The 12,670-nt window shown below is 37.1% G+C and overlaps 1 protein-coding gene across 3 annotated transcripts; it reads right to left on the reverse strand.

Moving 5' to 3' along the window:
- Nucleotides 1-608: 608 nt before the first annotated feature.
- On the reverse strand, nucleotides 609-11,390 carry LOC135690826 (uncharacterized). Of its 3 annotated transcripts, XM_065208502.2 has the most exons (7): nucleotides 11,096-11,390; nucleotides 8,937-9,089; nucleotides 7,001-7,629; nucleotides 6,215-6,435; nucleotides 5,486-5,588; nucleotides 2,695-3,152; nucleotides 609-1,949 (listed from the first exon to the last, which is right to left on the reverse strand). In XM_065208502.2, exons 3-7 carry the CDS (start codon nucleotides 7,478-7,480, stop codon nucleotides 689-691), a joined length of 2,523 nt encoding a protein of 840 aa, XP_065064574.2. In that variant the 5' UTR covers nucleotides 7,481-7,629; nucleotides 8,937-9,089; nucleotides 11,096-11,390; the 3' UTR covers nucleotides 609-688. The 3 variants fall into 3 exon arrangements, with proteins under 3 accessions (XP_065064574.2, XP_065064571.2, XP_065064570.2); XM_065208499.2 differs by lacking the exon at nucleotides 8,937-9,089; XM_065208498.2 differs by lacking the exon at nucleotides 11,096-11,390 and having other exon boundaries at nucleotides 8,937-11,082.
- Nucleotides 11,391-12,670: the final 1,280 nt, after the last annotated feature.

The following is a 12,670-nucleotide window of genomic DNA, read 5'->3' on the forward strand; positions in this document are numbered from 1 at the left end:
AAGCCATTGAAGCACAAAATGCTACCCGACATAGTTTTTTTCCATCACAAACTATGTAAGCACAAAGCAAGAACTAAAAAAGTCGCATGTACAAAATTACATTCAATGATATATCCACAAAATATATACATTCACAATTCTGAAAAGCTACAAACTTCATGATGGCATGGAAAGCAAAACCATTTTTAGACACATTTTTTCTCTTTAGATTTCTCAGATACAGGAACTCTAGATGATGGCAAAAAGATGCCATGTTTATCGCTAATATCTTGCTTTGTTTACAAACATTGTGTATGTATATTGTAGCTACAAACAAAGTCACATTTTTCTTCTCATACAGCATTTCGCACTCTAAAAATTGTTGCTTTTCCGGGCCATCCTGAAGTTTACTTCCAATTAATAAATGACTCAGTGAGTTAAATCTTTGTATGCCTTCACCCCATTGCGTCGTAAGTTAGGTTTATTTACATTATATCTTAAGTTTTTTCATTTTTGTATACTGGGGAAATATAAGAGTAGCCAAATATGGACAAGTCGATATACATTTGCCGTTCTCGCTATTTAATAAACTACTCTACCACTTTTTGAAAGAAGCAATCACATAGCCCTCACTGCAGCAGTTGAGTTGGGGGACTACCCCCACAACCCCAGCCATCTTTACCCTCCAACCACTAGTCACAGGGATTTATTATATTGCTTCAGCTTTTTCCATTTCTGTTCCAATTTTCAGCTGCATTTTCTTTTTTCGCTCCCATTCTTCACGAAGAGCAATTAAATCTTCTTCTTCTTTTTCCATTTCACTTATATGTTTGTTCATTAACCACATATTATATACTAAATTCGAATCTTCTTCATATTTTGTCTTATTTTTACGACTCTTTCTCTTTGCTTTCTTTTCCTTAGTTTTCCGGATACGATCTTCGAACTCCTTTTCGAACAACCAGTCCTCGAAAGTCTTAACATTCGAATTTTTCAGTTTTCTTTCATACTCCATTTCTTTCTCATATTCTAACCGCATTTTTTCAGTGTCCTTTTCTACACGTTCAATTTGAAATTGCTCAGTTTTCGCTTCAACCCAGTTCTCAAATGTTATACCGTTTAATCTTACTCTGTTCGGAGATGCCGCTGCGTTGCTATTTTCCTCCTCCGCATTTCCCAAGCTCTGTTTAAACTGGCTTCGTTTTGAATCGATCCATTCAGAGTAAGTTATTCCTGAGCTGTATGCTCTTTTCACAGGCAAATGTGTTGTTGTTTCACTCATACTCGATGATCTAGGCTGTACTTTTCCTTTTCCTTTCATCCACGTTTCGAAACTTAGGCCACTTTTTGGCCGTTTGATTTCCCGCCTGCTTTCTTGAAAACTCGGCCTAGGCGACACAGAAGCGCTCCGGTATCTTACTTTTTTCAATTGCAGCCATTTCTTAAATGCCTGGTCGCACATGTCCCGTCGCTTTTCGCTTTCATTTCCTTGGCTGGTTTCTTTTGCAGAAGATTCTCGTTTTTGTGCAGACTTTCGCTCCAACCATCGCTCAAACGTCGATTTGGAATCTCGTTTTGCTTCGTCATTACCCGTGTTTAGTTCAACTCGACCTATTCGTGTCTCGCTGTTTTCGTTACTATGCCGTTCCTCTTTTCCTGTTTTTTCAAATGGTGGTTTTTTTGTCTCACTTTCTGCTTTTATCTTACCAGTTTCAGATATTCTGGGTTTGTCTTTATTAATTTCTTGTGTTTTAAAACTCGATTTTGAAGAAAAAGAAAGCACAGCTTCCTCTCTCGACTGTTCAGTTGAACCACCTACCCTCTGTTTCTCAAGCTCGCTCTTGTGCATTTCAGATTCATTTTTATCAACCTCAGTTTTATTTAAAGCTGCCACAGAAAGGCCATTATTTCCTTCTTTCTTTTTCTCAAGTAACGAAATTTTCTTGATGATGCTGGCACGTTTGTTGACTCTGGAAGACAAGAACTTCATGAAAATAATGTTTCCACTTTTTAGTTATTAAGATATCATAATCAATTGAAAATGAATAAAGACGAAGAAAAATAGGAGAGAGGTAAAGGTAGAAAAGAACGAGCTTTGAATGTCTTTACTTGAAAAGATTGCAATTTTTCTTTAGAAACGGATTTAATGCCTTTCAAAATGCAGTTCCAACTTCAAATTAAGTTATTCGTCAAGTTTTGGTTCTTACAAATTGATACAGGAGTTTGTTCTCCCTGTTTAGATGAAAGGCTCACCCATAAAGTTAAAGCAATAAATTTTACTTCGCTTATGTATCTCATCTTTAAGGCATCAAGAAAACGTTCTAATTTCTCAGCTGTCAATTTTGAAATAATTACCGAAGCGCGAAAATCATTAAGGGGTCTGGGCTTGTGACGTAGTTTGGTAGTTAAGCTTCATATGATTTTGGGAAATTAACAGTCAGAGAAAAGCAATTATGGATAGAAGTCAATGCAACCAAAGTCAATTGAAAAAGCAATTGACTATGATGAAACAGAATAAGCAAGAACAAATGTAAAATGTGGTTTCTGTGCTATGTAATGTAGCATATTTTAAAATTTAGAATGGAGGGCTGTTTACTGGGCAGTGGGTTTGTTTGAAAACCTGGGGTAATCCAGCTTGGGGGCCTATTTAAGGAGAAAGTCAAACCCCATGCTTGTGATACCCTTCAAGAAGCCGATGATGCATATTCTCGTTACCTATTCGTTTCACCCTCTTTTCTTTCACTATGGTCAGTGCTATGATTAACTTGCTGCTGTATTTTGTCATCTCTTTCAAGCATAGATTTAGATTTTTGAGCTCTGACAGCACTATCGACACTGTCTGTTTTCTGGTTTTGTCCTAGCCTGCTTCCTTTTCTGTTGTCAACGATAGTGTAGCCATACTTCTCAGCCAGCCGTTTCAGAAGGTGGAGCTCATCTTTATTCTCCCAGTCAGTCTCCTCCTTAGTCTGGTTTTCATCGTTGGCAATCGAATCTATTGAATTGGAGCTTTCCATGTGATGCAGCTCAAGTTGAGGCGATTGCTCTCTTGTGGTTTCAACAATAGATGATGCAGGGGCTGTGTTTTGGGGAATGGACTCCAAGCTTGTAATAGATGCTCTTGCAAAAGTATTCACTGACTTCCTTGAAAGAACCCTGGGAAGTTCTCTTGTGTCCTGTAATATAGAAGTGGAGCGTTTCAACTGAGGAGAACAAAAAACAGAGAATCGTAGCTCACTTTTATGATAGTTTAGGGTCCGTGTTGTCGTCAAGGTATTTTGTAAACACCTTTAGAAGGAAAAAGAGATATAGAGGAAGGAATTCAGAGAAGAAATGGGAAGAAAAAAGCGATGAATAAATAGAGTGCGGGCGAGAAAGGGAGGGAGGGCGAGAAGGAGGGAGGGAGAGACGGAAGGAGGGAGAGACGGAGGGGGGAGAGACGGAGGGAGGGCGTGAGGGAGGGAGAGAAGAAAAAGGCGAGAAAGAGAGTGAGAAAGAGAAAGCGGAAGGCAACTCTCCACCATGGACGCAATGGCTAGGGGACACGGAGCTATAATCTCCTAAATTTACAAGATTCTATTTTTTCGTCCGTCTAGCCTTTCTTACCTCCGTCCGTATCGGATTTTAGGATAGAATAATTCGGAAATTTTGCTACTTTGTCAGACTTTGTTGGGAAATCATATTTTCAGCCACTTAAACGTCAATTCATAACTCGCTTGAAGATATATTTTTAATTTTAAGGTTCACGTCCTAGCTAAACACCCTCAAGTCTATTTTTTTGGTAACTGTATCCTGTATGGACTGTGACCGCGGTGGAGTAATATAGAAAGAGAAGGAAATATATTTTAGCAAAAAAACTGATTTCCCTTTGTGTCACAAGTAGTTTGACAGGTCGTGGGCATTTTATGAAAATTTCATGGGGCTTTTATGCAAGGAATATCGCTTTGAGAGAAAAAACTATTTTAAGAGGAATTACTGTATCGAGGGGCGTAGCTAGCAGGGGATGTAGGGATTGTTGTCCTACTCAATTCTTCAAAAGTTTGTAGGCAAATCTTCAGTTGGTCCATGAAATCCTTTATTGATCGATAAAAAAACGTGTCGGTAGGTGAATTAGCACCTAAATCTTACTCTATCTAATGCCATCGTCGGGAAATTTACTCTTGATGACCCTCAAACTTCCTCTAGTCTGGAAGGTCAAACTACGTCACTAACCGTTTTTTGTTTTGTTTTACGCATTTTTGGGATGACGAAACAATCTCAAAACGCAGGGAATTGTGTATTTGATGTAATGATAAAAGATCAAAAGTATAAAAAGTAAATGGCATCACTCTGGCACGGAAAGGAAGTCGATTCTACAGAGGCTTTTCTTGTTGTGTATGAAATGCGTACTTCGCTGAACTAACAAGGAATTCCGTGGAGATACAAGCTTTGTTTATTTAGGCCCATAATTTACCAAAGTGACGTTTCACAAAGCAGTAATATAACTGAAAATAACGTACCATACCTAGTGTAACTGATGATCAGCAGGAATGGATGCTCGGCAAAACAACATTTCTAGATTGCTTCCATTAAAACGGGAGAAACTGTTTGAAATCAGACTATTTACTGTCTGTGAAACAATTTTCATACGATACCACAATGAAGTCGGTGGTTTATCAATGGTACATCTATTCAAATCTGGTTTTTTTATAATAAGAAATTTCAATGGCGTTTATCTCCTCTATTGTATTTATTGTTTACGCTTGATATGTTTTTTACAAGCATCATCTATTCTATAGAGATAGGATCATCCCTGTAACCTATCTTGTTTTGACAGGGACTTCAAAAATGGGAGCTGGAGGGGGGCTTAGTCCAAAATAATTCCAAACATGTACTCAAAAGTCGAAAACCCAAAAATACTAAGTTAAACACATATAAAAACCGCCCTGCTTTAAACCTTTAGCTTGTTCAGCCCCCTAACCATATACCTCCCCAAATACGTAATATGCTCTGTGGTCGCTGTGTATTGCTGTAGATTGCAACGGTTAAGCAGGCATATCGACAAAATTATTTGTTTATTAGGGCGGACTAAAAAGAGTGAGGGCAGAGGTTAGGAAGTATTTTTATTTGTACTTGCTACCCAGCATCCAAAGGGCAGTTTTAGAACATCGAGAAGCTGTGCTTATTGAGCGGTATCCTGGTCTTTCCTCTGGATGTGGCCACACCTCGTGATTCCGACGCCTGGAAATACAGAGAGCTGGCTGTTCTCCTCACTCTGATGAGTGAAAATTTGGTCATATCAGGGGCTCAAACAACGAATCCGTATTCAGCGACCCTAACCACTGAGTAGCCCTCGCACTTTTGCAAATGCTTCATCCCTTTAAACGAGTTTCTGGGTTTTCCTTGAGTTCTCCCAAAAGGTTCTGCTCATACAAATGACCATTAACAATCCTTTTTAGTAACGGTACTTCGTCTCTACAGTTTGATGTGCTTCATTACTATTTATTCAAAATCTACTGTCAACACTTACCTCATAAACGCGACTGTCTTCCACATACGAAATCTCGTTTGGTGTCAACGGTGTTCTTGCTCCAAGAATGGGGAATCTGACATCTTCATCTTGGTCTTGTCTCCTGAAAAGGCATGGGTGTTGTTGTATTGTTACGTTATTGCTAAAATTCCGTTAGCTTTGCATCTATATTAATCTGCTATGATGCCACCAAACATTTTGCTAAGGGCCATTTTCCCATTTAGTTTTACTGCAATGGTCTTTGAAAAAGTCGGAAAACAAGTTGAGTTACTGATGCAAAATGTGCTAGAACTCTCGTGAATATGTGTGAATGAAAATTTTTCTACTGCTGCCTCTAAATAAAAAGGGGAGTGTATCTTAATTTTCTGTGGAGAACGGATAGAGAGATCTTTTCTCGCTTTTTTTTTCTTTTTGGAAAAAAATAACCATTCAAAGTTGTTCTTTCGATAGGGGCGTTTAGAAAGGGTGCGTTGACTAGCAAATGCTTTAGCCCTCTTTTTACAGTACTGTTTTAACGATATGTAGCCCTTCGTTTAGAAAGATGAACTCATCCATAAGATAAACTATCAAATAAAGGTTGGAAGTCCTAACCCCATTGAACGAGAATCGTTTCTATTTAACTCGTGATCACTTGTGATAGAAAGAAAATATATCAATACTGTGTTTAGAGGCAGCTCGTGATATTGTACTCACCACACGTGAGTGTGGTTCGCTGTTCGTACACCTCACCTTTTCTTATCCTTCCTCAACGTAGGCTTAATGTTCCATCTGTACAGCCAAATCCTACGTTTGCAGTGAATATGGCCAAGCTCAGATGCAATGTCCTGAGCTGTTCTTTCGTCCATATCCTGTATACAAGCATCGATTCCACGGTCTAAAAGCAGGCATACACATCCAATGGATCCCCTTGCTGCTGCAAAATGCAAGGCTGACCTTCCCCAAGCAGTCACCTGTAAAAAAGCCCAGAGATCATTGTCATATCCTTGATAGATTAACAGCTGCGGACATCACATTGACCGAGGCTCAGGTCTTTAGAAAAATTAATGATGTCTTTAAAATATTTTGGACAAGATTATTTCCTCTTTAATCAGAAACAAAATACAAATTTGCGAAACATTTGAATATCCTTTCATATTTTCTTGGCATTTTTGGTCTATAAGAGGTATATCTAGAGCCTGAAGAAGAATGACTACACTGCATGCTACTAAATGATTCATGAAGATTTCATTAAAATATGATCACTCAGCTATTAGTCCTTGATACATCCCAATAACGGATGCCTCATGATAGCTGAAAAGAACTTTTCCCCAGGTGTCTTCCTTGCAGACAAAGACTTTGTCAGCATATTTTCCATTGCACGGACAGCTTACAGTGGTGAACAACTTTGTGCTTTGTTTATGTTCATATATGTGCTTTGTATACAGAAGCTATACATACCTGTAACAAAAATTTGCACTTGAGGCTTATTGAGAATTGTTATAGCTGAATGACAACTAACGAAAAAGATTTTCTTACCTGATTCAAGTCTAATGCACAATATTTCAGCAAACTATCCAGCAGATCTAAGCTGCCATTAAAACAGGCCACACATACAGCAAGAAATGCTCTCTGCATAGCATTTTTGTTCCATGAAATCACACGATTTCGATCATTAAAACTAACTGCCTCAGAAAGGTCGATAACTTGCACACCTGCATTTAGTAAGCCAACGATATCTTCGATATTTGTCATCTCGAAAAGTTTTTCAACAATCTTTGAGGCAAAAAGTAGCCGTACAACGCTGCCTTTCTTGATTCCAGTTTCTGAGATCAAGCTGTTATCATCAAGGCAAGTACCGCTTAGATTGAGCAGCTGGTGCTCTACAGGGATCCCAGCTCGTAACTCTATTCTTGCTTTCAGTTGCAATATTGAAATTGTTGAAGGAATTTGTTTCAAAGTATATACATTGTATGGCGTATGGACAAAGAAGTCGATATTTGATGCCGGATGTTTCATTTTGGTGCAATAAAATTTGAAAATCGTTGGATAGTTTCAGTGCATGAGTTAGTCCATTCAATTAAGGCATCTTGTATACAATCTGTTCAAGGCTCGACTGCTAGCAAGTAGTTCCTTTGATCCTCCATCGCAACTTTGTTGCTTCATTCCTATGTAAGAAACATACCTGAGTCACGGAATGAAGTAAAAATTTAAAGCTGGAAACCATAGACATACTAGTTTTCAGTAATATATGTACTAACTGCTGACCAGAACGATAAACTGTGTGTGCAGTTGCTGTGGGCTGACACAACGCCTGATTTGTATAAATCCAACGTCCCACTCTTACTGTGTTGCCAGCCCGTAATTGTGTTAGTTTTAGTTATTTTAATGAAATTGATACGGCTCGACTGGTATGCAAGCCATTGAGCTCCGACTCTTTGTTTTTTTGTGCTTTGACTAAACAGTATCAGTTTCTTTGCTCCATTGTTTAGAGAGGACAACAAAGACTTTGCAATATTGAAAGAGATCTTTAGAATTCATTCCTTCACAGACATTGAGTGATTCACATTGAATTCGCTGGTCGTGAAGGCAACTTAGTAAAGCTTTCACCTATGAACTATGTTACTTATGAATTTAATTTCCTATCACCACTGGCATGGGATGTTACCAAGGTAGCGCAAATTTTCTTTCCTCTGGAAAGACTAACATTCCCACAATCAGCAAGTTTTTCAAATTACTCTTTCATTTTAAAATCGAACCGACAAGACGGGAGAATTTAATTGAAACCATGGCCGAACTGCATTGTTTTTTGTTTTTAGTAACAGTAACAGCTCCTCTCTGCTCTCTCTAAGCTGTTATAAAAACCCCGATTTATGTTACTTAGTGGTACTGACTTCTCTGAGAGGCTTTTGTATGCATACTATAAAATTTATCCAGACTGAAAATTCTTAAGAAAATTTCATTTTGAGCCTGGATGAATTCTTAAAGTATTCTAATTTTACAAATCTGATATGGTTTTAGGGGAACATCGCCCATTCTTGAATAAAAACCACGCTTTTTGAAGTCGATAATTGATTGCTGGATTGCAACTTTGGTGCTTCATTACTAAGTAGTTCCTTCAGATAAAAAGAATTATGTCAGTTCTCCGATTCTCTGCTTTGAACATCGCGTAACATGCTTATGATATTCTTAAAAACTGGATGATTTTTAGCCTGAATATTCATTCAAACAATATTCTTATAAAAATATCTATTGAAAATTGCTATCTATATTATTCTAATTCTTGAAGAAAATACTACTCATCGTTATTACAAAATGTTAAATAAGTAAACAGAAATGTGAATAATGTCAAAAGATAGTTGTCAAAATACACAAAGTACAACCATGACTAAGGTGTAACACAATCGTATCAATTTTCATTTTAATTATATGTGTAATAGACTAAAAATAAGACCTTTTCTAAAATAAGACCTACCACATTTTTAGAGTGATCTTTTCTTACGGATTTTTAGTTTAGCGACCAATAATTTCTAGTAGTCTTTGGATTCAGCCATGACAAAACTTCGATTGGCTTTCTTTAGCCAGAAATTGAACATTATTTGCATAGTAATTGCCTTCGTTTTCAAACCTGTATCGTAGTAGAAATCTTTTAAATTTCTCCACATCATACCAAGTTTTAGCTTTGTTTGCTAGCCACACGCACTTTGACTTTATGTTAAGGATTATCTATTAGGACGCAAAGGCATGGTTACAAAGCTGACTTGAAAAACACCATACTCACGGGGTGCACAAAACAACAGGTTTTATACTTCTTACAATGATTTTCTTTTCCACTTCAATTTTTCAACTCCCTTTACAATAATAGAAAATGAACTGCTAATCCAAACTGCAATTTCTAGAGTTCGGTAGGTGTAATTTTTACCAAAGAACAGCAACCGAATTGATTCATGTGTCTTTTCAATGTAGATCTATGCTAGGGCCTGAAAGTTAACTATCACTGTATGGCTAAGCGCTCACTGTTGCATCTAATTTGAGACAGGCATTCCTTTAGAATGGAGAATTGAGTGTCATAGTTCCCTCTTAAACATATACAGTATTCAGGGGGCTACCCTAGGTATCAGAGCCTCGGGGAGTCAAATGAAATAAGAACAGGGGAGGGAAATTGCACTTCGAGAGGAGGCAAGTCACTAAAAATTCTATCAGCCACATCGAAGGCGGGCCTCCCTCAGCCACAAAGTCGGTAAAAATTGCCTTTCTCTATGAAAAATTGTCACTAACCCAACTCCAATGGCTTATTTACATAGCCTTCATAATCTTTTATAAGCTTACACAAACAACGTGCACAGCTGTCAGGAATTTTTGCATTCGCCATGATCATAACATAACGTGTTGCCAAGGTGATATTAAATTTTTGGCTTAGATAAACGCTTATGATAAACATGAAAACGCGTTTTTGTGCTTACTGTTATTAAGAAAATTTCAAGGGCAATCTTTTAGATATATTCATGTACAAAATGCAGCTTAGGTTAGGTATACCTGAACACAATTTCATATGCAGCTCGTTATAGATGGCTTCCAACCATTTCGCTTTAAAAAATCATGTTCTCCATCTTACAATCTCGATAACGAGCCTTCATTAGGTGTCAAATAATACTTGATGAATATATTTGAAAATCTAATGTGACTTCTCCTATGAGGTTGCTTTTCTTTCAGATTGCCTTCGCTGGCAACAAATCAGCTTTGAATGGCATCTCCATACCATACCTCGTATCCAAGCTCAAGTTATTATTAATTAGTTTGCTGCCAGTAACTGTAAAGGCAACTGAAAAAGTAATGCAACAAGACTTTTTTCCAAATATCATCCAATATCATATGGATTTTCAAAAATTGTCGATGAATATTTACAAGTCGCAAAGGATCTTTTTAGCATTTCTCCATTGGCGCTAAGAGCTATTTAGGCAATCTTTAATAGAATTGAAACTTGAGAAATTCCAATTGAAAAACACATGAATGAAAATAGAAAAGTTTCAAGCATCGAGGTATTATGCTGCTAAAAGATAAGAAGCAAATATATTACTGTCGGGTGGGGTATATGAATTAGATCTACTATTAGATCCCTTCCTAACCATTTGGTTTATTTATAAAAGATTCAATTTGATCACTTGTTTTTGTTCAATATAGGCATTCCACTCCAATTCAAATAATTTTTTGTTCTTTCATCCATTAGTTTTACATTATTTTACCCACTAGATTTCATTAGTTTTACTTTTTCGTTGATTGTAATTCTTTATTGGTTGAAATGAAAATTCTCATGTCTTATGTTCAGTCACGTCTGCACATAATTATGTTTAGTATGCAAGTTCTGAAGTAGAGTTGATAACAGAATGACTGAAAATTGTGATGAAAGTCTGATATTAACTGTAAAAGGAAAAACCCCCATATTGATGTTGTTTTAGAATGTCCAGACGTAGGGAAATGAATCAAATTGCAGGTAAAAATTGGCTTTGCATTGAGTCACATGATCATTGCTAGTCTGATGATTTCGTTATGTCTTTATGAGAGAATCTCTTAAAGGGAAGATTGGCTATTTCATAACTGATCAGAACAGTAGAAAAACAAAGCTTGTAACTTTACCTTGAAGTAGTCTGTTCAGGCGATTGTGCAAAGCCAGCGATCGTATTGCTCATCCAGAGAAGAGATATCTGTAGATGTATATAGGCAGGTACTTAAAATCAATTTAGCACTGCGTCACCAATCTTGTCCAAGGCAGCTCTAAGCAAGCAAGCAAGATATCGTAAACAAATCGACCTCTAAGCTTAGAATGCCTAAAGTTTTACGAATTTGAAGCTTATTTTCTTGCTTGTAGTAACTAACGTCTGTGTACACCAGGCTGTGTCAGATTGTTTTGCTCTTAGTGGGTGCAGAATACAATGCCAGCTTGACACAGAGATGGCAAATATTGACAAGTGTCATGCACGAACACAAAAGACGAAGAGTAACCTTGCTTAGGACGATGAATTATCGAATTTGTCTACATTCACAATTAAGCTAAATGATCATGACAACTCTGTTTGTAGGTCTAGTAATTACCTAGGAACAAAGGATCGTATGCCCCTTCCTGACAACTTTAAATTGGTGAGATGTGCGGCACGTTAAGTTGTTCTCTCTATGTACAAACACATTAGCTACAGCAGAAAAACAATAAAATGGATTTAATTTGACAAAATGTTCGGCTTTTAAAAAGAGTATCGAAAATCAATCGATATTTTTACGATAACATCAATCAATACGATAACAAGATTATAAATGTGCTTGGTTGAATACGCAACTGTATCTTCAACTAATTCCTTAGGAGAATCTTCCTACCCTGGCTGTTAAGGAGGTGTTTCAGTTCGCTTCACAATATTTTGCTTTCTCAATTCGCCCTTAAAATACAGTTACAAATGAAGGTTGAATGTAAATGCGGGGCCTCTGTAATATGTACAGGGCTGTTTAGCAATGCGTTCAGTTCACGTTGCATGACATTTTCTTGCGCTATCATCTCCACATCGACACGAGGGCGAGACTAATTTCTACAATCCAGGATAAATAGTTGGTTTCTTTTAAATAAACATCACACTTTATCAAAAAAGAGAAGAATATTACCCATAGCACCTCCATTTTAATGTTGAAACTGTTTGAATTGCTCTTAGGATCGTGGTTACAGCTCCAATTTTGATTTCAATGGATGGGGTGTCGGGCTGCTGAAGTTATTCGTGTAACAATTTTTACTTGCATTCTCAAAAATTGTAGTTTGTCCAGACAATTTTGTCTAAGATGGCAGATGAATATAACAAAATTTTAAATGGAAGGTGATGCGGCATAAACCTGTTGCTCTAGCCATTCAGAAAATAAACCTTTGATACTGATGTTTAGTCTTTATTTTTCTTTTATCTGAATATATTGATTCAGAGATTCCGGGTCATGATGCTAGCATGTCCTATTTTAGATCTAAGAACTAGGTGACCGAAAATTTTTTGGCACGACGAATCTTAACTTGACGTTTATCCGCAAAAAATATATCGAAAGACGGAAGAATTTGAGCTGTTGGATTTGAAACTGTTTCATCTGGTTTCTGGTTATGTATTGCCTGTATATCGTTTCACAAGGACCTGTTTATAGTTATTTCTTATACAACATATTTATCTAACTTCTTCTTCTTTGGTTCCA

Source organism: Rhopilema esculentum, unplaced genomic scaffold (genome assembly GCF_057945365.1).
Source record: "Rhopilema esculentum isolate cy_ngs unplaced genomic scaffold, ASM5794536v1 HiC_scaffold_23, whole genome shotgun sequence".
Lineage (NCBI taxonomy): Eukaryota > Metazoa > Cnidaria > Scyphozoa > Rhizostomeae > Rhizostomatidae > Rhopilema > Rhopilema esculentum.